This window comes from Trachemys scripta, chromosome 2, assembly GCF_013100865.1.
Source record: "Trachemys scripta elegans isolate TJP31775 chromosome 2, CAS_Tse_1.0, whole genome shotgun sequence".
Classification (NCBI taxonomy): domain Eukaryota; kingdom Metazoa; phylum Chordata; order Testudines; family Emydidae; genus Trachemys; species Trachemys scripta.
Window position 1 is genome coordinate 22,638,878 of NC_048299.1, and position 27,257 is coordinate 22,666,134.

Here is a 27,257-nt window from a genome sequence, read left to right on the forward strand (position 1 = left end):
TTCACAACGGCTGCTGGGTGAAGAGAGAAAGAATTTGCCAAATGTTTGAGTCAAAATATTATGTGCAAAAATTAGTGGGTAAATTATTGGTCAAATGTATTTGCAAATGACTCCCCCAGCTCGAACAGAGGCCCAGCCTAGTAAGGTGATGAGTGGTGCCAGAAACCCATAACTTCAATGGACGCTGTGGTCAGAACTTGGGAGGATCAGGCCATGAGTAAGATCCTGGCCCTGATGGTGTCAATGGAAATTTTGTCTTTGACTTCAGTGAGGCCAGGATTCCACCCCTTATGTGAGTATAATGAACTTCTAACCAGAAAGGGCTCCCATTCTTTTCAGTCACTGTGAAAATTCCTGTTGGATGCCCTAGGCGTGGGATCAGGCCCAATTTCTCTGAAAGACCCAACTCAGACAGAAGGCCAGCCAGCCGATCAACCCAGAGCCCAGGGGGTTTGAGTCTGACATGGAATCATAGAATAGAAGAGACATCAGATCATCTAGTCCAATCCCCTGCTCAAAGCAGGACCAACACCAACTAAATCATCCCAGTGACAGCTTTGTCAAGCTGGGCCTTAAAAACCTCTATGGATGGAGATTCCACCACCTCCCTAGGTAATCCATTCCAGGGCTTCACCACCCTCCTAGTGAAATAGTGTTTCCAACCTAGACTTCCCCCACTGCAACTTGAGACCATTGCTTCTTGTTCTGTCATCTGCCATCAGTAAGAACAGTCTAGCTTCATCCTCTTTGGAACCCCCCCCTTTTCAGGTAATTTTTTTTTTAAATATGGAGATATACCTATCTCATAGATCTGGAAGGGACCCCGAAAGGTCATCGAGTCCAGCCCCCTGCCTTCACTAGCAGAACCAAGTACTGATTTTGCCCCAGATCCCTAAGTGGCCCCCTCAAAGATTGAACTCACAACCCTGGGTTTAGCAGGCCAATGCTCAAACCACTGAGCTACCCCTCCTCCCCCCCCACAATTGAATGCTGCTATCAAATCCCCCCTCACTCTTCTCTTCTGCAGACTAAATAACCCCAGTTCCCTCAGCCTCTCCTCGTAAGTAATGTGCTCCGGCCCCCTAATCATTTTAGTTGCCCTCCGCTGGACTCTTTCCAATTTGTCCACATCCTTTCTGTAGTGGGGGGACCAAAACTGGATGCAATACTCCAGGTGTGGCCTCACCGGTGCCAAGTAGAGGGGAATAATCACTTCCCTTGATCTGCTGGAAATGCTCCTACTAACGCAGCTCAATATGCCATTGGCCTTCTTGGCAACAAGGGCACACTGCTGACCCCAACTCTTCCCCCTGAACATGAGCTGCTCCCTCCTGCCCCTGGGGCCATCTCTCTCCTCCTGCCGGGGGGTTGGTGCAGTGGCAGCTGCGTGTGCCAGTGGCTGCAGGTCTTGCTCCTGCCGTCCACCTCTCCATGCTGCATGTGCTGTGGAGTTAGAGGCTCTGCTACTCTACTCCTCAGCAGGTACGCACGCTCCAGACCGCAGCATACAGCGCATATGTGGATCCCACAGGCAGGTGGAGAGATGGCCTCCTGACCTAAGCCCAAGAGGGTCTGTTTGTTTTCCCACCTGACCTGACCTGGACCCAACACTTCTAGTTGGGTCCCGTCAGGTTCGACTCGGGTCGCAGGGCTCTGGGTTCTGACACATACATTCTTTGGACTTCACACAGCATGCATTGAAGTCAATGGGAAAACTCCTCCTGATTCCAATAGAGCTGGATGAAGTCCTCATTTACAGATTCTGTATGTGATGGCTGCTATTTTGGCCAACACAGCAGGGACTGAAGTGGGGACCTCCAGAGCTACAAACATGAGCTACAATAGCTTGTGCTAAAGGACCAATTCTCTGTAACAGACTTCCATGTCAGCAGATCAGGCACAAAAGGGGAACTATAACAGATACTCACCAGTGGGTTATACTTATACGCTGTACCAGGGTGGCAGGATCAGGTGCCTGAATTACTTGGGTTAGTCAGGGCAGTTTTCCTTTTCAATTGTACCTTAAAAGCAATCTTTTCTGTGTGGTTTATGACTAATTTTCTCTGTAAAGCATTTTGCTATTTTGTGCATCAAGTACAGTATAAAAGACTAGGCATTTTTATGTTATATTGTATGCTAAGAGGCCAGGAGTCTATTGACTAATTTATACCTTGTCAAGTGAGACCTTACCTTGCAAGGAATTTCTTCCAAGCAGAGTGTGTGTGCTATATCATTGATAGATACACTAAATGCCAGTTCCATTCTTTTAATCTTCCCTCATGCTGTAAATCAATTCGTCCAGTCCCTAAATCATGTCTTTCCCTTCTCTGAATTCTCTCCAATTTGTCGATAAATTATGTTAATTTGAGGATTTTATTCAACCTGTTCTGATTTTCCCATCTTTCCCCAGTGCTCTGCTCACCAGCTTGGGCCTGCACGGCAGCATTATAAAAGTTTCTCCACCCTTTTCTTCCCACTTTGATAAACAGGTTCCATGTTGGAAGTATTACTATGTATGAGAAAATCAGAAACAAGCACCTCAGAGAAAAACACTGAGGTAGGGCATGGGCTTTTTACCAAAGCCTGATATCAATCAATGAAATCTTACAAGTTATAATAAACCAGGTTGTATCCATGGAGAGAAAATAGATTTCCCCACAGGATCTTTATTGTGTATACATATGCAAAATATACATGCTATAAGTGTAATGGGTCGATTTTCTCACACAAAAATACTCCATTAAATAATACAACTTTCTGCTTATATAGTGCCTTCCATCTGAAGATCTCAGTGGCTTTTATGAACATAAATTAAGCCCCATAGCACCCCTGTGAGATTGGTGAGGGATATACCAGGGTCTCTTTAACCATCATTGAAATGCAGCTACCTCTTTGAAGTTGAGCTCAGCAATCCTTTAACAGTGTAAGGAAACACTGTACAAAAGTTTAGCAAGTGAAGAAGAATAATTGTATCCTATTGAAACTACAGAGGGGTTTAGAAGCCAGAAAATAATTACCTCAGGTGGAATAGGGCAATTACACTGCAGTTAGTAAACCTATTCTTAAATCAAAGGGTGTAGGACCTCAGTTTTCTCTGTCCTTCAATAGACAGAGGGCGTCAACAGGAGGGCTTTGGCTTCTTCAACCATGGGATGCTGCACTGGAAAGAAAGTCTTTTGGGAAGAAATGGAGTCCACCTGACCAAGAAGGGGCAAAGCATCTTCATTCACCAATTTGCCAACCTAGTGAGGAGGGCTTTAAACTAGGTTCGCTGGGGGCAGATGACAAAAACCCACAGGTAAGTATAAAAATAGTGACTTTAACATTGGGAATCTGATCAACATTTTAAATGTCTATACACAAATGCAAGGAGAACTGGAAGTATTAGTACATAAGCTAAACTGTGATTTAATTGGCATCACAGAGACTTGTGGGATAAGTCTCATGACTGGAATAATGGTATAGAGGTGTATATAGCTTGTTCAGAAAGGACAGGCAGGGAAAAAGGGAAGAGGGGTTGCGTTATACATAAAAGATATATACACTTATTCTGAGGTCCAGAAGGAGGTGGGAGGCAGACCCGTTGAGAGTCTCTGTGTTATGTCATGGTGGGAGGTCTACTATAGACCACCAAATCAGGAAGAGAAGGTGGATGAGGCATTTCTAAAACAAACAATAGAAATATCCAAAACACAGGACCTGGGAGTAATTGGGGAACTTTCGAAACCCAGGCATCTGTTGGGAAAGTAATATGTCAAAACACAAAATTTCCAGTAAGTTCTTGGAGTGTATTGGTGACAACTTTTTGTTCCGGAAAGTGGAGGAAGTAACCAGGGGGTCAGCCGTTTTACACTTGATTCTGACCAACAGAGAGGAATTGGTAGCGAAACTGAAGGTGAAAGGCAATCTAGGTGACAGTGATCACGAAATGAGAGATTTCATGATTCTAAGGAAAGGAAGGAATGAGAGCAGCAGAATAAGGATAATGGATTTCAAAACAGTACACTTTAACAAACTCAGAGAACTGGCAGGTAAGGTTCTAGGGTAAGAAAAATCTAAGGGAAAAAGGAGTTCAGGAGAGCTGGCAGTTCCTCAAGGAGACAATATTAAAGGCACAACTGCAAACTATTCCGGTTCAAAGGAAAGGAAGAATAGCAAGAGGTCAATATGGCTCCATCAGGAGCTCCTTAATGACCTGAAAATCAAAAGGAATCCTACAAGAAAAAGGAAACATGGTCAAATTGATAAGGTGGAGTACAAAAGAACAGCACAAGTATTTAGGAACAAAATCAGAAAGGCTAAGACACAAAATGAGTTACACCCTGGTAAGGGACACAAAAGGCAATAAAAAGAGATTCTTTAAATACATTAGGAGCAAGAGAAAGCCAAAGAAAAGTGTGGGTCCTCTACTTAGCGGGGAAGGAGCGCTAATAATTGATAACATCAAAAAAGCTGAGGTGCTTAATGCTTATTTTGCTTCAGTCTTCACTAAAAAGGTTAATGATAACCAGATACTTGACACAATTAGTATTAACAACCAGAGGGAAGGAATGCAAGCCAAAATAGGGAAAGAACAAGTTAAAAAATATTTAGATAAGTTAGACGTATTGAAGTTGGCAGGGCCTGATGAAATTCATCATAAGGCACTTAGAAACTAGCTGAAGCAATCTCAGAGCCATTAGCAATTTCTTTGAGAACTCTTGGAGGACAGGAGAGATCCCAGAAGACTGGAGAAGAGCAAACATACTACCTATTTTTGAAAAGAGGAACAAGGGGGACCCAGGGAATTATAGACCATTCAGCCTAACTTCAATACCTGGAAAGATACTGGAGCAAATTATTAAACAATCAGTTTGTAAGCACCTGGAGGATAACAGGGTTATAAGGAATAGTTGGCATGGATTTGTCAAGAACAAATCATGCCAAACAAACTTCTTTTCCTTATTTGATAGGATTACTGACCCAGTGGATGAGGGAAGCAGTAAATATGACATACCTTAATTTTAGTAAGGTTTTTGACACCGTTCCACATGATATTCTCATAAGCAAACTAGGAAAATATGGTCTAGGTTAAACTATGATAAGGTGGGTGCACAACAGATTTAAAGACCATACTCAAAGAGTAGTTATCATTGGTTTGCTGTCAAATTGGAAGGATGTATCTCGTGGGGTCCTGCGGAAGCCAGTATTCAATATTTTCATTAAAGACTTGGATAATGGAATAGAGAGTATGCCCATAAAATTTGCAGATGACATCAAGCTGGGAGGGGTTGCAAGCACTTTGGAGGACAGGTTTAAAATTCAAAAGGACCTTGACAAATTGGATAGTTGGTCTGAATTCAACAAGATGAAATGTAATAAAGACAAGTGTAAAGTACTTCACTTAGGAAAGAAAAATCAAATGTACAACTACAAAATGGGCAAGAATTGTCTAGGTGGTAGTACTGCTGAAAAGGATCTGGAGGTTATAGTTAGGGGTCTACTTAAATCACAGAGAAATCACACATTTTTCATGGGTTAGTCACAGCGTAAATAGAAAATTTAATGGATGTGTTCATACCATGCCACACTTACTTCTGCACTGCTGCTGCTGCTGGTGCTGCCCGGCCAGCAGATGCCACTCTCCAGCCACCTAACTCTGAATGCAGAATGGAGAGTGGCGGCTGCTGGTCAGGCACCCAGATTTGAAGGCTGCGCCACCGCCAGCAGCAGCAGAAAAGTAAGGGTGACATGGTATGGTATTGCCATGCTTACTTCTGCGTTGCTGCTGGCGGTGGGGCTGCCTTCAGAGTCGGGTGCCTGGTCAGTAGCCACTGCTGTCTGGCCACCCAGCGCTGAAGGCAGAGCATAAGTAAGAGTGGCAATACCACGACTCCCCTACAATAGGCTTACTATGCCTTTTTGGGTCAGGAGCTCCAGTCTGAGAAACGCTGTGTAATGTAATGTAAAAGTACACAAAAGACCAGATCATAGTGAATAATCCCAACTCTACATATAAAATGTGGGGTCTAATTTAGCTGTTACCACTCAAGAAAGAGATCTTGGAGTCATTGTGGATAGTTCTCTGAAAACATCCACTCAATGTGCAGTGGCAGTCAAAAAAGTGGACGGAATGTTGGGAATCATTAAGAAAGGGAGTGTTGGATGTCAGACACAGGAGGTAATTGTCCCACTCTACTTGGCAGTGTTGAGGCCCCAACTGGAGAGCTGTGTCCAATTCTGGGCACTAAAAATTTGGAAAGATGTGGACAAACTCGAAAGAGTCCAGAGGAGACCAACAAAAATGATCAAGATTTAGCAAATCTGACCTATGAGGAAAGGTTAAAAAAATGGGCATTGTTTAGTCTTGAGAAAAAAAGACTGAGGGGGAACCTGATAAGTCTTCCACTATGTTAAGGGCTGTTATAAAGAGGACTGTAACAATTGTTCTCCATGTCCACTGAAGGTAAGACAAAAAGTAATAGGCTTAATTTGCAGCAAGGGAGATTTAGGTTAGATATTAGGAAAAACTTTCTAACTATAAAGGAAGTGACGCTCTGGAAAAGGCGCTTAAGAGAGGTTGTGGAGTCCCCATCATTAGAAGCTTTTAAAAACAAGTTGGACAAACACCTGTCAGGAATGGTCTAGGTTGGTTCTGCCACAGTGCTGGGGGCTGGACTTGATGACTTATTGAGGTCCCTTCCAGCTCTACATTTCTATGATTCCATGACAGTGCAGTACTACCATTAATCCAACATCAATATCCAATATGCCACTCCCTGAATTACTAACATAACTTCTTACAGCACCTTGGAGTTCTTTAGAGCTCTCCACCCAAATACAGACCTGGCCTTCTTTGTTCAGCTTGGAAGAAGGGTTGGAATGTCATTATAAAGGAGAATGTCTGCAGGTTTTATAATGTGCTGTGCTCTGTACTGTCAACCCCAAGTGTTCAAAAATCATGAGCCAGAACCTAAACATCATGAGACTGGCTTAAAAATCATGAGATTTTTTAAAATAATAATAAATCTGGGATCTTTTTATTTGCCTTCTGGTGTTCGAGCCTTTAGGCTTCATGATTTTCAGCCTTTTTCCACAACCATTATGGCGAGAAACTTACTTTAAAAAAAATGAAGGCGGAGACCCTAGGACTTCAGGAACTGGGCCAATATGTAAAACATCAAATACCATGAGACGTGCGATAAAATCGTGAGAGTTGGCCACACTGCTTCCTTACACATATCTCACAACACACAGCAGTTACAACAACAGAAATGTTACAGTAAGATGTCGACAGAGCAGGCGGAGACAGTAAACAAGGAGAGATGCAAGGGTTTGGTCAAAGTATGAGTCAGATGTGGGGAACTGATTGACAACTCAGAGTCTACAGGCAGCATAGTTTATGAGTTATGCTTTGAAAAAATTACTACAATAAATGTAAGGTATGTCTATACACAGCTGCCAGGGACAACTCCACCAGTAAAAGCAATGAGCCAGGTCCTCGGCTAGTCTAAATCAGCATAGCTCGAATGACTTCAGTAGCACTGCACTGATTTACGCCTGCTGAAGGTCTGGTGCACTGTTGTCACGTATGGGGTAGCTACCTTCCACAATGAAGAATTTGGGGCCCAGAAAACAACACCTAAAAAGAAAACTCAAAGTCACAAGGTGTAATTGGGTGCAACAGTCAACAGATCTTGCAATCAAGGTAGTTGCAGCCTACCAAATCTGCACTATTCCAGATCTGAGTTAGATCCACTGTGTGTATTAGAGAAAGGCAGTGCCTGCTTGTCAGTGATCTGTGTAATATTCAATTGACTAAATTCAGACTGAGGTCAACTGAGTTGCATCTACTAACACTAATTCTGAATTGAGCTCTCTATCTGGATGCCTAATATTTCGCACCCATAATAAAGAAAAGTTACTGTGTAAGCATGCACTTCACTGCACATTTTAGGACCTACTAGCAAGAAAGAAATCTATCTTCCTTTTCAACATGACACTGTAAAGAACTTGTTCGTCTTGAATTTAAAAAAAAATCAGACAAATCAGGCTTGATTAATTAAGAAAAAAATCCACCTCTTTTATTAGGTTGGAGACAACTGACACAAACTACTATTCACTAAAACGCAAAGCCAGGAATAATGATAGTGTAAAGTCAGCCCTCGTGAATAATTCATAGGGTACAATTTCATGTTATTTTAAATGGTGCTGCTTCTCTTGCTGATAAGCAATAATTTTGTGTTCTTTCTTTGCTTTTTTTAACAAATCAATCAAAAGGATTCTTTATTGTTTAATGTATTTGGAATCATTTCTGAAACAGCTTAATAGAGCTGTGATCACACTCTGATTTATTTTTCATTCTCTATCCACTGTGGAATAGGATGAGGGTTCCATTTCTGGCTTGTTTTTAGGAAATGAAATTTTTTTGAAGCTACTGACGTAGCATCCGACAAATCCTGCATTCCTTTGCGTTATGTTGTTCCATAGCAACCATATATTATCAGTCAGAATGACCTTAACTTTATAATAAGAGAACATCTAGACAAGAAAGGACAAAATGCTGTATGTCCTCCATGGGACAGCACACCAGGGTCTGATCCTGCAATCTGAACCACACCAGCAAGCCATGTGCCTACTCAGAGTTCCACTGAAGTCATGGAGGCTTTGCACAGACAGAGGGATCTACCCACACAGGGCAGATTGAAAGACTGGGGGTCTGTCTGTGTATCTCCTGTGTAGCAGGTGACATCTGAACACAAAATGGCAGCTGCTTCTGCAGCAGAGAAGGGGAACTTTTCTCTGTCTAAAGAGAAAAACAAATCGTAACAGACACAAACTACATAGACCACACTTTGCCAACCCCATACTCTCATTGCATATTATTGTTTATTATTTATTATTATTATTTTATTTGTATTGTGGTAGCATCTAGGAGCTACACAGAACAAAAAGACCTCCCTCCCCCGCCCAAGAGCTTACAATCTATGCGTAAGACAAGCGACAACAGGTGGATACAGTCAGTCAGATAGGAAAGCATAACTTTCTGCAGCTATCTGGAAGGGGTACACGCAAAGGCTGTGTCTATGCTACCCTTTTTCTCTTTATCCCCACCTTTGCTATCACTATTTCAACTCTACCATTGGAAGTAACAGTGAGACCAGCTGCTGAGGTTCTAATGATCGTGTGATCTAATCCTAGAGACCTCACGAGGTGTTTAGGTTAACGCTCCTGTGATTGCTGCCACTGGTGGAATTGAACCAGTGGCAGCAACGGTGGGATGTTTTAGAAGTAATCCTTAGTGCAGACAAGGCCAAAGGAGGAAAAGGAATGTTAAGAGTGGCTCAAGGAGTTATTGCTAGGTATGACGGGATGAATCTGAACAAAGGGTGGCTGAACGTCAGGGAAAAAAAGGTCAACAATGAGTTCAATGGCATTTTTGGGTGCACAAAGTAATGGAGACTTGGCCCCACAATGGCTAGTGAGCATCAATGATATTTGAAATGCTGTGGTTGCATAGTGATTTCTTCTCCTGATCTCTTCCTGATGTGAGTTATCTGAAAGTGAATATTACATCATATTTCTACTGCGGGTGGGAGCAGGAAGGATCCGCTGGGATCCTCACATGTTCTCCCTGGCTTATTCTCCCTTCTTTCCATGCTCAGGTCATGTGCTCGAGTAGCCCCTCCTTTGCTGTGCAGAGCTGGACTTTATCAGCTCGCTGGAGAGGGCCATCTCGAAGACACGCTCAACCCCCGTCAGAGATGGAACAGGGATTCACTCCTCTCTGTCCTGAACTCAAATCCCAGCATGGCGGTAACAACAGCCGGCTTCTCAGTGTACGAGAACTGATATTGCTAAGACATGTTAAACAGCCCTTGCTACCAAGACATTTCTTTGTGAAATGAGCTCTTCAAATCCAATTCATTTTAAAGCAAAATCCTTTTACGAACTAAGCCCATTCTGACTTGCTGGCTCAGATCCGTGGCTGTCTGAAAAAGAACAGACCTACGGGCACATTTTCTACCTCACTCTATGCATTTCATTTCAGCAAGTGTCATTCTTAATGAGAAGCAGCTAGGTCTGGGTCAGGGGTCGGCAACCTTTCAGAAGTGGTGTGCCGAGTCTTCATTTATTCACTCTAATTTAAGGTTTCGCGTGTCAGTAATACATTTTAACATTTTTAGAATGTCTCTTTCTATAAGTCTATAATATGTAACTAAACTATTGTTGTATATAAAGTAAATAAGTTTTTTAAAATGTTTAAGAAGCTTCATTTAAAATTAAATTAAAATGCAGAGCCCCCCAGACCGGTGGCCAGGACCCGGGCAGCATGAGTGCCACTGAAAATCAGCTCGCGTGCTGCCTTCGGCACATGTGCCATAGGTTGCCTACCCCTGGTCTGGGTCATAGAGCACTATAAGACAGAGAATTGGCCAGACAGGGATGTTGACAAACTTGAGGTAGATCAGAAAACAGGAACAAAACTGATTAAAAGACTGTGGAGGAGACTAAATCAGAACAGGTTAAAATAATTAAATATGTATAGCACTGCTAATTGACAACTAAGGATAGGATAGGATAAATGTCTGCATGTATTTGAAGAGTGCAAACTGAATGGGGGGGTATTATTCGGGTGGTACAAGGAGTGGTAACTAAGAGCAATGGGATCAAATCATGGAAAGTAAATGGCAGGCTGAATAACAGGAGAGAATTATTAACAATGAGCTCTATTACATGGGAATGGTCTCCCAGGGGTAGTATTGAAAGTAGACTGCTAATTGAGTCATTTCAATCTAGACTGGAAAAAGCATTCAGGAATGTACTACAGGAAACAATCTTGCACTTGCAGGGGAATAGACTGGATGACTTAGCAGTCTTTTCCAGTTCTAATTTCTATGGTCCATTTCATTCCTCCCTTCTGTGGATGGAAAGGATGAAATCCCAGTGGATTTGCTCCTGGGGAGCGAGGAAAGGGACAATACTACCTCTGTAGTACCATTCTCCCTTTTCCTGCCCCTCTATGGTGTTGAAAATCTACAGGGGGTCAGGCAGACCAGAGCAGGAATAGGTGGTCTGCATACTTGGTCCCCTCACCAAATTCACAGGATTCTTTGCCTAAGTTAATACTGAGAGAGTCAATATTAACATAGGTTTCAGAGTAGCAGCCGTGTTAGTCTGTATCCGCAAAAAGAACAGGAGTACTTGTGGCACCTTATCTCTTCCCCGTCCCTGTCCCCAAACCTTTTGAGACTCGGAACACAATTTTTCTCCTCAGGGATAAAACCAAGCCCCCATTTTACTTTAAAGGTGAACTGAAACATTTTTGCCTGCCGATACCTGAGTTCAGAAATCTGTGTTTCTCCCACAGGAGGAAGCATCACTAACACCTAAGCAGTAAACAAAGCTACATTCTTAGACTTCTTTATGTGATGGTAAGATCATCATCCTTAACTGCAGTAGGGAAAACAGAATCCTTAACTCAAGCTCGCTGTTGAGCACAGGTGGAACGGCTTTTCAAATATTTTTTTTCAAATGTATTTATCATTTTCTTAAGCTTTTGAATATTAAAAGCAACCTTTGTCCTTTATTTGTTTCTATTTGCCCCTGAACATCACTGCTTTCAGAGACGGACCTGAGGTGCAGTGTTCAGATGGGGACCTAAACTTTCCCAAGTGTGACCAGTTTGATTACAGTTTGAAGTTTAGATCTGGCCATTAGCTTACACATTTAGGCCCAGCACCAGAGAGTTTATTTATACATTTTTTTTACTATGCCTGTTCTGAAAAATTATCAACAATATTAGCTAACTAGAGTGGGTCAAAACTGTAGCCGGATCTACACACAGTTTTTGTAGTGATATAATTATTTTGGTAAGGGGTATGATTTTTAAAATTATATAGTTATACCAGTACACCCCCTATGATGGACACCATTTTACTGAAGTAAACATGCCTTTTACCAGTACAGTTTATTTCCCTTTATGTATAAGAATAAACTGTACTGCCATTAGCACCATTATACTGCTATAACTGCATATGCACTGGGGACTTGTGTGTGTAGACAAGGTCTTATTTTTTTCTAGCTTTTTAAATCTTGAGTTTGTGTGGCTTCAGGTACAAATAAACTCAAAATGCAACTTGGTCAAGCCTGCCACGTTTCCCCTTCTTCCACATTGAAACCCTGGGCCATGGTTGCTGAAAATAGGGCCCAGGTTAACAAACCTGAATGAATTTTTCAATGAGTTTTGGAGTTCAGAAAATCTGAATTCAAGTAAGTTTTGCATGGGCTGGAGTTTCATCACAAAGGTTTCCTTCCGCTTAGGTGCTGATCCTTCTGTCTAGCTGGAGGCTTTTCTTATACTTCTGAAAATAAAGCTCTGGTATATGCTGTTTTACATTTCTTAAGCAAGATCATAAAGCTAAAATGTTACTTGATGTCAGGGCCGGCTCCAGGGTTTTGGCCGCCCCAAGCAGCCAAACAACAACAACAAAAAAGCCGCGATCGCGATCTGTGGCGGCAATTCGGCAGGAAGTCCTTCGCTCCGAGCAGGAGTGAGTGACCGTCCGCCGAATTGTGGCCAAACAGCTGGACGTGCCGCCCCTCTCCAAAGTGGCTGCCCCAAGCACCTGCTTGGTAAGCTGGTGCCTGGAGCCAGCCCTGCTTGATGTACATCTTCTTTTTCACACTATTATTGACTGTATCAACTGCCAAATTCTGATCTTAGTTTGAGCCCAGATTTAAAAACTCAATCTAGCGTTTAGGTCTGGGGTTCCTTTTCAGCCCACTATATACTGGAATTGTGAAATTCAGATCTGTGGGATTCAGCCATTCAGTTACAGAGTTTGGAGTACTTACCACTAAGCTGCAGATGAACAGGATAAGGCTCATATCCAAAGGAAAACAGATTTTTTTAAAAATAAAGTTAGGCACATGGTTTCTAATCTAATCTATTCCTAGCTGTCTATCTCTAAGTATATCCAGAGAGCCCCATCAGCATAGAGTTTAAGCACTTCTGAAGAGTTGGTAAAATTTTCAAAAGCACCTAACTGACATAGGGCCAGATTTTTTAAATGATATTTAGGCACCTAAAGATGTAGATAGGAGCCTAGTGGGATTTTCAAAGCACCTAAACAGGTTTGATGCCTAATTCCCCATTCTCATCGAAAGTCAATGGTATGCAGGTTCTTAAGAGCTAAGTCAGTTCTTGAAAATGGGATGGAGAAGCCTAAGTAACTTGGGGCTTTTGAAAAATTTACCCGGAATCTAATACTTTTCTGGAACATTGTTCATGGGACAGGTTTGTAAAACGTGTGCAGATGGCCTACCCAGTTTTGATGATGCCAGTTTTTGACACGAATCAGCTTTGGGATCCTGCGTATTTATAATGTAAATGTTACAAATCTGTCTTCCCTGTTTAAAGTATAGATCAGAAATTAATTGTCCATCAATATTCTTGATTGTAGTTAGAGGGCAGGTTTTTTTAATCTTAATATGACTGGAAAGATCCATGGAGACATATTGCAAACTTTCCCTTTTTTTCTGTTATTCTGCTTAGCAATTATTAAGATCAATTCCATGAGATAACAGATGATAATGTCCCATCTTTCATCGAAGCATGAAATTGCTGTTTAGGGCGCTTTTGTCCAGTTCATCTTTATTTCATATAGATAACTGAAAAGACCTCCCTATTTGCTTTTAAGATCAAAGTGATTGTCAGCCTCTCTCTCTCCCTCTCTCTCTCTCTCACACACACAAAATTGAATTGAGAAATCAACTTATAGCATTTTCCCATGAATGTCCCCCACTGTGAAGAGCACTGAACTTTCTTAATGCTTCATTTTTAGCAGGAAAGATGACAAAAAGGTTTCTACATGTATTTAAACTGTCAAGGTTTATCAAACACAATGGGAGAATAGTATTTAAATACCAGTTTCATCTTGTTTGTATTGATTCTAAGGGCTTGTCTATACTTACCAGAGGATCGACATGCGGCGATCGATGCATCGGCAGTCAATTTAGTGGGGCTAATGAAGACCTGTTAAATCGACCGCAGATCGCTCTCCCGGTGACTCCTGTACTCCACCAGATTGAGAAGAGTAAGGGGAGTCAACAGGAGAGCGTCTGTTGACTCCCCTTAACATTGTGTAGTGTGGACCACGCGGTAAGTAGATCTAAGCTATGTCGATTTGAGTTACACTATTCACGTAACTCAGATTGCATAGCTTAGATTGACTTTTCCCTGTAGTGTAGACAAGGCCTAAGTTTTTTTTTTTCATGAAAGAGGGACTTTGGCAATAACAGATCATCCATGGAGCAAGTGACAGGTATTCTTTATCATGTCCAGTAATTTTAGGTACTGAGCAAGTGTATGTGTAACCCTCTGGAGAGTGTGTGGTTCAGGTTCTGCTCTGTGCTAATCCACACAGGATATGAGTTGTAGCAGCTCACAACTATAAAGCCTTGTCTCTTTAACTCAAGCTGTAGCAGCCTATGCTTTTAGCTCTGAACATTCCTGGTTCACTCCCTAGTGTATAAGCCAAGTGGGTGGCCATCACATGCACGTGTATTTATTAATGTCCACAAAAGAAAACTATCAATGGTTGAATAACAGTGTGGATGTTCTTTGATGCTGTCAGCATAAGCTTTCATGGGTAAGAACCTCACGTCTTCAGATGCAAGAAGTGAGGTTCTTACCCACGAAAGCTTATGCTCCCAATACTTCTGTTAGTCTTAAAGGTGCCACAGGACCCTCTGTTGCTTTTTACAGATTCAGACTAACACGGCTACCCCTCTGATACTCTGATGCTGTATGTCTCATAGCAAATGTTACAAAACTACAAGGCTCTCTTCTCTTGTCCCTTCTGCAGGACACAAAAATATAACAATAGTTTGGTCTTCATAATCGGCAAATTATGCCTAAGAAGCAGAATTGTACAGACCACAGGGAAAGAGGCACACCACCCTTATGGTGCAAAAGGAGGCATTCTGCCTGTGGTATGCCCTAAATGGAAAGGAGGAATATAAATGCACAGAAGCACGCCCATGAGAAGCCAATCAAAACTTGATTGCAGTAAGCCAGAAAGCATCACTTAACAGTAACTTCCCTTTCCCCGTTAATTAAACCACCAACTTCTCAAAAGAAATGGATCTTCTTTCTTCCAAACCTTGATTTGCCATGAACCCCCTTTGGACTGATGTTCTCTGACTGTTGAGAAGTTTGCCCAACAAAGTAGAAAAGTTCCTCCTGTTGGAGTGCTCATTCATCTCCTCCAGGGGATGCTCTATCTATAGGCAAATGAGGCAGCTGCATAGGTTCTGTCTAGGGCAGCAGAGGTGGCTGAGCCAAACCTCATTGGTGCTGCAGCCCCATGCACCAGGTTGCTTTTACCATATGCACTGAACTATCAGAAGGTTCACAGACCCCCTTTCCCTCCCCCAAGCCTGACACACCCGGAGGGAGAGTTCCCCTGTTATGGAGGAGGTGGGGGAGTGGCACGCTGAAGTGTTGCTTAGGGCTGCAGATTGTCTTGAGTCTCCTTCTTTCTTTTTTTCTTCCTGGGTTGCTTTTCTGCCTCCCTTGCTCTCATACTTCCCAGAGTGGTGCTGCTGGCTTGGCAGAGGAGAGACCCAATGAACAGTTACTCCACTGGTCCAGTTTGGCATTATCCTCCCATTTTAACTCTCCACTTGAAGAAAACATTCAATTCAGCATTGTTTTACACTTGCCTTTAGAATACGAATATCACTTTACACTCCAAATAAACTAACACCAGTGTTGAAAATGTGGCCTCATTCTTCCTCTACAATAGTGAAAACGTGGAGGTACAGGGGGAAGGGTGGAGAGGAACAAGTCCTGTTGCTCTTTGGCAAAGGTGCCATCTATATTCCCCTTTGCCCTTCCCTCCTAGCACAGTGCAATGTGCAGGTGGTGGATTGCACAGCTCTAGCACAGAGATATAGGACAAGACCAAAACAAATGTCAAAATACCGAAGGGATAAGGATGACATTTTATTGCCATCACAGCTATTTTTATGTGGCCCAGATATGTAGTAAGGGTTGGACAGTAAGGACTAAAGTGCCAGGAGATTAATCCATCCCCACTCCAGAAGAACTCAACAAGACTGGGGGATGTTGGGTCGGATAGCATGTGCATGTGGTTTGTCGAAAGATGAAGCCCAGGGTCGCAGAAAGATTAGTGAACCTGGCCCAAGCTTTCAGTGAGCTTGGGCTCAATTTCAAATTAGTTCTCAACATTAGGGATGTTTCTGAGATGCAAAGCTCACTCTAGATCCAGATCCCAACATTCGCGAAGTGCAAAATGGTTCATATCATCTTATGTCGATGAGCCTGACATGCTGCATTTGGATCAGAGTCTGAACCTCCTGAAAGATGGAGGGGTTTGGGATCTGTTCCAGTTCAGATCCATCTCTAGATAATGTTTGCACAATGTTAATCTACAGCATAATGTGAATTTGTTCCAGATAATTTAGCCACCCTTTCTTGAATATGCACTTGATACCACCAGCCTCCTCTGAAAAATTGCTCAGCAAGTATTAAACATGTATATTCTGAGTTGACAGTCTGTATTTGATACAGTTCTGTCTTGGTTGTCTTTCTAGTTTTCTGAGTTGAAGTAAAAGTGAGTTGGACAAACCATTTTGTTAAACCAGTGTAAAACTGGTGAGAATAAGGCCCTCACATTAATATTGTGCTACACTAATGAATAAACCTAACAATTTATTTCAGAAGATCCTGGATGGAAAAGGGGTAGATCTTTATTTTCTGTGATTCTCTGAGGATTATATTATCACTAGAGATGACTGATTTTTTTTTCACAAAACAGTTTTCCATTGGAAAATGTGATTTTGTCAAAATCAAAATATTTCATGGGAATGTGCTGATTTCAACAAATTTGACAGTTTCAAAATGATTTCTTTCAATTTTCTTGTTTCATACCAATAATGTTGCCATATTTCACTCCGATAATGTCAAAACATTTTTTTCTAATAGTGTTGAAACATTTTGCTTTGAGTTTATTGTTTCATGTACATTACAATGCAATATTTCAGCATTATGGAAATGAAACCTTTCACAAGGTTATTTTGATGTTTTTGAATCAAAATATTTTGGAATTTCCATTTTGCTAAATATTTCAAGATTTCAACTTTTCATCAAGATTCGAGATGAAAACAAATTTTGAAATGTCAGAATTTCCTGTGGGATGGAAATTCTGTTTTCCTACGAGCAATTTATCACTACTGAAAACTCACAGCCACTCAGTAACATCATTTTCTAATTTTTTTTCCTCTTTCTTCTTCCTTCTAGCTAGGAATTTGCCCTTGGTGCTAAAACATAACTCAGACACAGCACTCAACTGCAATTCTCTTTGGTTTCCCCTGTAATCTGAAAAAGCAGAAAAAAATGCCAGAGTTCAGGAAAAGAGAACCAATTTGCTGCACTTTTGTTTTGTTTGTAGAGCTGCTGTATTATCTCAACGGCAGTTATCCCACAATCACATTGTGGTTTTTTACAAGTTTTGCCTGAAAACAGCACAAGCATGGAAAATTCTATTTATAAGCCATATGACTTTAAATTGAAATGAGGGGAAAAACAGAATGAGTTTGGGATGCAGGGAGCTATGTATCTCACCAAATTCAATAAGACATTACTAGAGTTATTTTTATTGCTGTTATTATTATTTATTATTTGCTTAGCTTTTACAATTCTCCACGGTAGCAGCCAGATTCCATGTTAATAACACAAGAGATTTGCACTTATTCATAGGTCTGCTGATAGAGTGAAACCTACCCCTACCACCTTTGAAACCTTATACCTTCATGATCCTTGCTACCTCTGGGAATGATGGCTGGGAAAAGAGCACAACCTTGCAAGTACAGAACAGAATGTAGTTTCACAAATGGCAAATAATCCTCCCTATCCACGGGTTTGCAGATATGCTCATGCAAGAAGGGATTCAAATCTTCATGGGGAATGTGGCCAGATAAGGCTGCTTTTGGCTTGGTATCTTTTCTTGAGCACACCTATAGCAGTGAGTTCAGTCTGGGGGGCTCCTTAGGACCAGTAAAATCTAATGACAAATTGGAGACAATTTAAACTGAGAGAATTCAGAGGGAAAACAATTAAAATAATGAGGAATCTGGAGGAATGGACCTATGAGGATAAATTAAATATATTTGTTTCTTGGATATGTGTTGACTGTGGAGAAATGTGAAGTGCAAGAGAATAAAATCCCAGTTAAAGGATTTTACTCGTATGAAATTCAAAAGGAGCGGGAGGAAGGACTCTTCAAACTCCCCAACCTCCCCACACAAGGAAGCAAAGCCACCAATACAACCTGACCATGTCCAGCAACTGTTGGGCTGGAGAGGGCAGTGGATATGTTCCACTACACTACTCCTATGTTTATTTTGGCTATGCATGGACCTAATGGCTTTGTTTACGGTACTTTTGGCTCTACTGTGACTGTTTAAGTGGAGCCAGGATTGGGTCCCAAGGAAGCAGAAGGGTTATTTAGAGTGGCACCATAGGTATGAATGAGATGAAGTTATAAATGGGAAAATGTATGCTGAATATTAGGAAAAGCTTCTTGATGATGAGATTGATTCATTTGTGGACCAGTCTCTCAAAGGAAGTGATTGAAGCCACATTACTCAGGACACCAACAACTAGACTTTTTCAAAGAAACAACTTCATGTTTTCTCCTTTGAGGCCCCGCATGCTCAGGAAGAGCTCCCCTAAACACGTGCAAAGCTCCCTCACTATCCTGCTTCAAGGCCCTTACATTTTTTCCTATGCTATGATGCCGACAAAAAAACCTGATATTGGTTAGACAGTTGGTACAGTGAGACCATTGCCTAACGGGCTAACCAGTATTATCTTATTGTTTCCTAGTGATCTCTCATCTGACTGTTGTATCCCCCCCTCATCTCTTTTACTTTGACTGTAAGCTCTTTGAGGCAGGGATCATCTTTTTGTTCTATGTTTGTACAGCGCCTAGCACTATGGGGGTCCTGGTCCATGACTGGAGCTCTTAGGCGCTATCACAATACAAACAACAATAATGATAGTAGGTTGGTCAAAGTAGTAGGAAATATAGATGGGGAGCAATGCTGCATTGACAAAAGGTGGAAAAGACTATTAGGCCAACTCTGTCTCTAATTTCTGTGATTCTAATGCTGATTTCTCATGCTTTCCCTTTCAATAGAAGGCAACAAGTACGTGGAATTATGTGTTAGTCTATAGGATGTAGAATTTGTAGTTTGAAAGGACCTGGTAGGTAATCCTATCTCCAACCTGCTGTTCTGCAATACGCACAATTGTCCCTGTTGAATCCGGCTAATGTAATTGCTGAAAGGAACAAGACAGAAAAGCCTGGATTAATTATACATTTCTCTCACCTCCAAGTTTTCCCTCTTATATCTAAAGTCTATCTACTGCTCCACACTTCTGAGTGAGAATGATGTTTAATGCAGTATCTGGGATAGTGACATTCTCATAAATATCATAAGACGCCCAGAAACGAGGTAATCACTCCTATGCAAACAAACAAAGTAAGACCATTTATGCAATGCTTTTATCCACCTGTTGAACGTGTCTTTGTAGTATATGCTCTCAGGTTGAGTACATCCCCTGTTTAGAGGCTAACAGAACTGAACATCCAAGCGTCTCCTCACTGAATATTTCCTGTGTTTAGATGGGAGCAGAACAGAAAGCCTTAGGTTTCTGGGCTTACTTAGAGTGGAAGAGAAATGGACTGAGATTTGTTTTCACCTGCCAGTCTGAAATTAGACCTACGAGTAAATGGCTCCAGCTCTAAAAATAATAAATAAACAAATAAATAAATAAAAGAGCTAATATTTTTCTTATTGATAATTAAAAAGGAACCCCTATTAGAAGAAATCAAATTAGTCAGATCTGCATTTCCTTCCATGAATAAAGAGAAAATGGTATATTTATAAATTTAGCTGTATTTCTACTGTCAATACATTTTTTGTGCACCTGCTCGAAGTTTAAATATTTGACGCTTGTTTTCTCTCATTACTGTATATTTTTCTGTGTTGGAGTAAAAGGATTCTTTAATACTGTGGACTGGGTAAATAATACATTCCTTATTCATGAAGAATGCTTCAGAAAAATAAAACAAAATAAAATAAAATAAAATAAAATAATGAAATTAAAGGGCATCTTACCTCTGGTCATCACAATTCCTGCAAGGGTTTTGTGGCGTGCGTGCATGGAGGTGAAATTGTCTGTCAACTCTTGAAACTTCTGTGTAACCATTTGATATATGGAATCAGCAAACTCCTGAAAGACACAATCAGAAGGAATCTTTCACTTTCTTTGATTGAAGCACTTGGGTGTGTCTGGAGATTAATAACCAGCCTTCTGCCTTTGAGATCGCCCTTTTAGAATTAAGCTCCACCTACGTCAGCAAAAAGGTAGGACAGTGGTTCTCAACCAGGGGTCCGGAGCCCTCAAAAAGGCTTCAGGGTGTCCACCAAATAGGGCCAGCATTAGACGTACTGGGGCCCAGGGCAGAAAGCCCAAGCCCCGCCGCCCCACGCCCTGCCCCCTGGGGCTGAAGCCCAGCGCCCTGAACCTCATAACTTGGGGTTGAAGCCAAAGCCTGACCAATGTAGCTTTGTGGGGGCCCCCTGTGGTGTGGGGCCCCAGGCAACTGCCCTGTTTGCTACCCCCAATGCTGGCCCTGGCTTTTATATGCAGAAAACCAGTTGTTGTGGCACAGGTGGGCCGTGGAATTTTTATAACATGTTGAGGGGGCCTCAGAAAGAAAAAGGTTGAGAAACCCTGCCATAGGAGACTATCAATATCATAAATTACTACTACTAGCTGCCTCTAAGGCACTGCACTGCAACAAAAGACATACAACATGGCCAAGGCTGGCCCAGGTCAGCTGACTTGGGCTCACAGGGGTCTGGCTAAGGGATTAAAAATTGCAGTCAGGGCTGGCTCTGGTTTTTTTGCCGCCCCAGGCAAAAAAGCCTCCCGCCGCCCCCGCCTCCCAGCGCGGCAGGGGAGGGCGCCGAGCCCGGCCGCGGGCCACTCTCCCCGACCGGCCGGAGTGTGGCGGGAGGGTGGCGAGCCCGCCGCGGCTCCGCTGGCGGCCAGAGCCCTGGGAGGAAGGTGGAGAGCCCGGACGGGGCTCTGCTCTCCCTGGTGGCCAGAGCCCTGGGAGGAAGGCGGCGAGCCGGCCGGGGCTCCGCTCTCCCGGCAGTCGGAGTGCCAGGGAGAGGGTGGCGAGCCGGCCGGGGCTCCGCTCTCCCGGCGGCCAGAGCACCAGTGGAAGGGCGGCGAGCTGGCTGGGGCTCCGCTCTCCCGGCGGCCAGAGCACCAGGAGGAGGGCGGCGAGCCAGCCGGGGCTCTGCTTTCCCTGGCGGCCAGAGCGCCAGGGAGGACAGCGAGCCCACTGCAGCTCCGCTCTCCCTGGCGGCCGGAGCCGGAGCACCGCGCCGCCCCCCTCCAGGTGCCGCCCCAAGCACAAGCTTGGTGGGCTGGTGCCTGGAGCCGGCCCTGATTGCAGTGTAGACGTTTGGGCTCAGGCTGGAGCCTGGGCTCTGAAACCCCATGAGGGGAGTGGGCTTTAGAACCTGGGCTTGGGGATGTCTACACTGCTATTTTTAGCTCTGCAGCCTGAGCCGTATGAGCTGAAGTCAATTGACCTGAGCTCAGAGTCTTGGTGCCATGGGTGTTTTTATTGCAGTGTTGACATATCCTGAGAAGGTCAATGTTTGGAGCTGACCCAAAGCCCACTGAATCAATAGGAAGTCTCACTTTGACTAGGCTTTGAATTAAATCCTTAGTGCTCAAGAAAAAGACCTAGAATTTGACATTTTTTTTTCTGGTCATTGGCCCAGGGCAAGTTCAAAGAAAAATTTAAATGAAATCATTTTACTTGTCTGAAAAAGTGTTTCTTTTTCCCGGCAAGTCATTTAATACTGGGCTGAACAGTGGGGGAGTCACCTAATTTTCTAAGTGGTTTTTTTCAGTATTTTTGTTGTTCATGAATGTTAATTTAGCAAAGCTTTCAAGCGCTTCACGAAACGTAAAGAAAAGTTACTTTGTTCCTTGGCTGGGTCCTAGCCAAGCAAAGTCTGAGACACCCTTTGAGTCCTGCGTTGCATCTGAGATGCCACAAGAAGTTCCTTTTCCCACATTTAAGGAGAGGCTTTAATGGCCCAGTGAAACTAAGAGAACAGAAATGATGGACTCCGGGGTTATCGCCAACTCTTTTACAAACATATCATAAGACTTCTAATTTCCACATAGACAGCCACCAGAAACAGCCGGAGGGATCTCTTCTTATGGTTCACACAAAGGATGGTACCTGCAAAAGATCAGTAACCCCTGCCCTGCAACACTATGTTGGTATGGGCTACACTGGGCAGCAGCGGAGCTTGTCCCTGAGATGTGCTAAGCACCACAGCCACATTGAAATCAATAGGAGGTGAGAGGAGGGTGTTCAGCCTTTCTCAGGATCGGGCCCTACTCTGTTCAGTGGTCTGAGCCACATTAAGAGTTCCAGTCTGAATAATCTGAGAGAGTTTTGCCCACAACCACAGAGAGGGGTCTATTGAAAATAAATCAGAACCAGTGGTGGGCAACCTATAGCTGGGAACTGTGAATGACGGCCACTGGGAGTGGCTGGCGGCCGTGCCTGCAGATGGTCAATGGACACAAACTGTCTCATAGCCCGCCAGCAGATTACCCTGATCTTCTTATCTGAAGCACCGTACAGGACAGCCCTATTAATTGGCTGCTCTTATTAAGTGCCTAAGTTTTTCTCAGCAACAAACAACAACAAAAACTCTTTCAATCGACAACTTCTGTGTTACAAGACTCAAGCTTAGAACTGCGCCCTGGCTTCAGATCTCTTGGGGTCTCACTGGCATCGTGCAATCGCAGAGCAATCTGGTTGATTTAGAAGAGTTTTCATTAACACCATCCTGATTAAGCAGCAGTTATTGCCGTTCACTGTTATTGGGCTAAACTGGATCTCCGTGAAAAGTCCAAATAAAACAGACTTTCCGGTCAAAAACCGGGCATCTGGCAACCCTAGTCCCTGATGTGGTTGGTCTCTAGGCGCTACCAAAATATAAATGTTAAACAGTAATAAAAACTATAGATATCATTAATGCAGCTGTGGGTGCTCAGCACATTCAAAGATTTAGTCATGTACCCATATACCTTAGTTAACTAACTAGGGACCTATGTGCCTAATTCACTTGGAATGTGGTCAGCATGTCAGGGTTAACATTCTACACTGCAATGACATAGTGTGATTGCGGTTTGTGTAGACATATCTGAACTCGCTTTATTCGAGCTAGCTTGGGTACTGGAGCAATGAAGCTGTGGCAACACAGGCTTCAGTGCAGCCTGTCCAAGCCCCCCTGGAACCTTGTAATTATACACAGGCCTGGCTTGCGTTGAAGCCCTTGCTGCTGCAGCTTCACTCCTCTGGTATCCGAGCTAGCAAGTTCAAAGCTAGTTTGGGAATGTCTACACAAACTGCAATCGCAGTGTAGGGATATCTTCAATGGCCCTCATTCTAGTGGGGCATGGGATTGCAAACAGGGGCACTGGAATGGGGGGCCATACGCCCCACCACTTTATACGGGCTGTAAGGGTGAGCGACTGGGTGGAGGTGGCAGGGTCTTGGGGGGAAGAGGTGGTGTGGGAGCAGGGCCTCAGGGAAGGGGTGTGCAAGGGAGAGGCCACGGGGGGAAGGGGTGGTGTGGGGGCAGGGCTTTAGGAAGAAGGGGTTGTGAGGGTGGGGGCTTGGGAGAAGGGATAATGCCAGGGAGGGGTCTTGGGGGAATGGGTAGCGTGAGGGTGAGGGCTCAGCGAGAAAGGGCAGAGCGGGGACAGAGGCTTGGGGGGCAGGGGTAGCACCTCAGGGGGAAGGGGTGGCATGGGGGGTGGGGCCACCATTCGGGAGCTGGTGGCCCCCCCACTTTTTGGGACATTTCGCCACTCCTGATTGCAGGTGTTCCTGATTTCTACATCCTACTTGCTGTGTAACTCTCATTTGGTTTCTTCTCTTGTCCATCTCTTAATATCCCTGTCTATAAAATGGTTGATAATAATGCTTAATTACCTCAGATGACTGTTGCGAGCATCAAACGGGTAATATTTGAGAAGTATTTTAAAGATGATATAAGCGCTAAGAATTGTCTGCAAACATGCCATGGAATGTTTGCAGAGCAATAGGGTCTTGTCACATCCTCAGCTTAATGTTATCCAAAAGATCATCAGTATTTATATATATAAACACACATATATTTAGGCAACTGACACTTCAAACTAGTGACAGGAAATCTGAACTCTGAGCTATTTTAGTTGTGTGAAGAAGTGCTCTATCCATTTAGCAGTGCTACGTGAATGCGTGTTAATAATAAAATAACTCATATTGCTAGTAATAACTCTGGTGCACATGAACACCCTTAAAGTCTGCAAATCTAAGTAGCATCTGCTGAGTAAACTCTTTGGGATGGAACCCAGTGTCACTTGAACAAAAGCTAAAAGGCCGTTAGACACTTGACTTCCTTTGAAAGTCAATGGGAGCAGTGAGCCTAACTCACTTTTGTGCTTTGGAAAATCTCTACCATAATAATAATCAGCCTGTCTAGCTTAAAAAAGGAGATTGAGAGCTGACCTGATTACAGTGTATAAGTACCTTCACGAGGAGAAAATAGGGACTAGCAAAGGGCTCTTTAATCGAACAGAGAAAAGCATAACAAGAACCAATGACTGGAAGCTGAAACTAGACCAATTCAAATGAGAAATTAGGAATGAATTTTTAACAGTGAGGGTGATTAACCACTGAACAAACTACCAGGGAAACTGGTGGATTCTCCATCTCATTCTGTATTGAAATCAAGATTGGATGCCTTTCTGGAAGATGTGCTTTAGTCAGACCTGAGTTATTAGGCTCAATACTGGAGTAACTGAGTGAAATGTAACGGCTTGTGATATATAGGAGGTCAGAATAGATGATCTAATGATCCCTTCTGGCCGTAAACACTATAAATCTATGAATTACAATAATACTTGGCACTTATGAATATTAACAACAATAATACATTTATCAAAGTACCCCCGAACACTAAATATCCATAAATGTATTAAGCTTCATTGGAAACCTGTAATATAAATACAATTATAACCATTTTACAGATGGGTGAACTAAGGCACAGAAAGGGTAAATGATAGGCTCAAGAGCGTCAGTCACAGAGCTTGGAAGAGCATCCAGTTGCCCTGAACTCCAGTTCTCTATGGTGACCACTATAACATTGCCAGGCTTTCATGATATAAAACTCTGTTTCTAATCTTGTTTTCCATATTTAAAAAAATAATAAGCCATACAGGAAAATAAAAATATGCACCCAAGATTGCTATGGTTGGGTTCACATAATGTGGACTGCAAATCTGATCAGCTTCATTTAGAATTTTTTAAAAAGGGAATGTTTCAATGAAACAATCTGCACCATCATCTTAAAAAGACTCAAATCATCCATTTAATCTCCCACAGTATTACAGACCAATCCTTGCCTGCATTTCCACAGTGGCCTCCATATAAGCATCCCAAGGCATTTTGTGCTCATTAAGAGTTAATTAGCTTAGAGGCACATGCAATTCCTCAAAGACTCATTTTAAAAATGCTAAAAAGAACAAATAACTTTTAACTTTGGATTTAGAAATCCCAGAACTCGGAACGTTCTTTACCTCATTTGGCAGTGGATTCTAAAGCCAGAGGGCAAAGAGATTCAGTAAAGGCAAAAAAATGACATGACTTCATAGAACGTTTAGGGACAATAAGGAATTTAGCATTCACTGATCTCAAAGAGTGACCAGGGACTTTAAAGAATAGGAAATCCATTAAATATGAAGCCTCTTAGCTAAGATAAGTCAGGAGAGTATTTTTGTTTGGGAATAAATTGCTGAACAGGATGCCAGTAAAATTAATGCAATGTAGAAGTGATGGAGTGACATACGCTGGTCCTTGTAAAATACAGAGTCAGAAGCATCAACCAGTAGTGCAAGACCTAATCTAAAAGGCAATCGAAGAGCTACAATATAATGCTAATACTTGTCACTTATATAGAAATTTTCATCTGCAGATCTCAAAAAACTTCACATGGGTGGATAAGCAACATGATCTCTATTTGTGCAGATGGTGAAAATGAGGTATACAGAGATTAAGGGTTCAGTCCTGCGGTGCTGAATGCCCTCCTATTCCTATTTACTCCAATGCGAACTGACTGTGTGTAGTACATTACAAGAGTACTCAGTACCTTGCAGGATTGAACCCAGGTCCACAGAGTGACTTGGTAGCAGAGCTGGGAATAGCATACAGTCCTGATTCGCAGGCCTGTCTTATAACTACTAGAATGTGTGGTCTCCCGCTCTTACAAGCTACTGAAACATAAACTACCATAACAGCATCATTGGCCTGATCTATCAAGTCAACAGGAGCCTTTACATTGACTTCAGTGACGTTAGATCAGGCCCCACATTAGGTTTGAATCTTTCCATTAAAACAAAACAAACAAACAAAAACCAAACCCAAATTGTGGATTTAATAAACAGTGGATGAACATTGTGGAAGTAAGTGCTCTACAGACTTATCCCATCCAGCTCACAGGCATCCGTGATATTCCAGCCAAGAAACTTTCTTGGTCATAGCTTTACAATTAAACAACAGTCCTAAATTACTAAAAGGTATATAGCTAGGTAACTTGCTAATGGGGTAAAAGCCAGGAAATTCTAAGTATCAAAGGATAACATGAGCCTGGCGACAATTCCGTCACCAGGATTCTTAGGAATATTGGCAAGGAAAAGTTGGCTGCCATCAAAAGAGTTTTAAAATCACGCACACCGGGAGGTGGGGACCGGGGGGCAGTCTTTGACATTTCTGCTTTATGAAATGCATCTGTGAGAAACTCTATATTTGGTGACACCCATGGTTACAGTTGCCATGTATCAGGACTGAAAACAAGAGTCCCCTTCTTGATTAAATGAAAGAGCAGAATAGATCTTGGCAATCTCCGTATGACAATCACACAGCTGGTGAATAAGGCAGGCCATAAGGAAGATGCAGAAACTTAAGAAAATAGAAATATTCATTGTGAACTATACAGCCAGCAGGACAGCATGTAGTTGAATTAAAAGTGTAACGGCATAAACGGATTGCAAATCTTGGGGGGAAGAGGGGACTATTGACATTCAGTGCTTT

At 42.7% G+C, this 27,257-nt stretch overlaps 1 protein-coding gene across 1 annotated transcript in view; it reads right to left on the reverse strand.

Annotated features, from left to right (window-relative positions):
- Positions 1 to 27,257, reverse strand: part of ADARB2 (adenosine deaminase RNA specific B2 (inactive)) — a 421,252-nt gene that overhangs the window by 70,346 nt on the left and 323,649 nt on the right. The window contains exon 4 of the mRNA XM_034760060.1: positions 20,194 to 20,308. Within this exon, the coding sequence (XP_034615951.1) occupies positions 20,194 to 20,308 (115 nt within the window). The remainder of the gene's footprint in view (positions 1 to 20,193; positions 20,309 to 27,257) is intronic.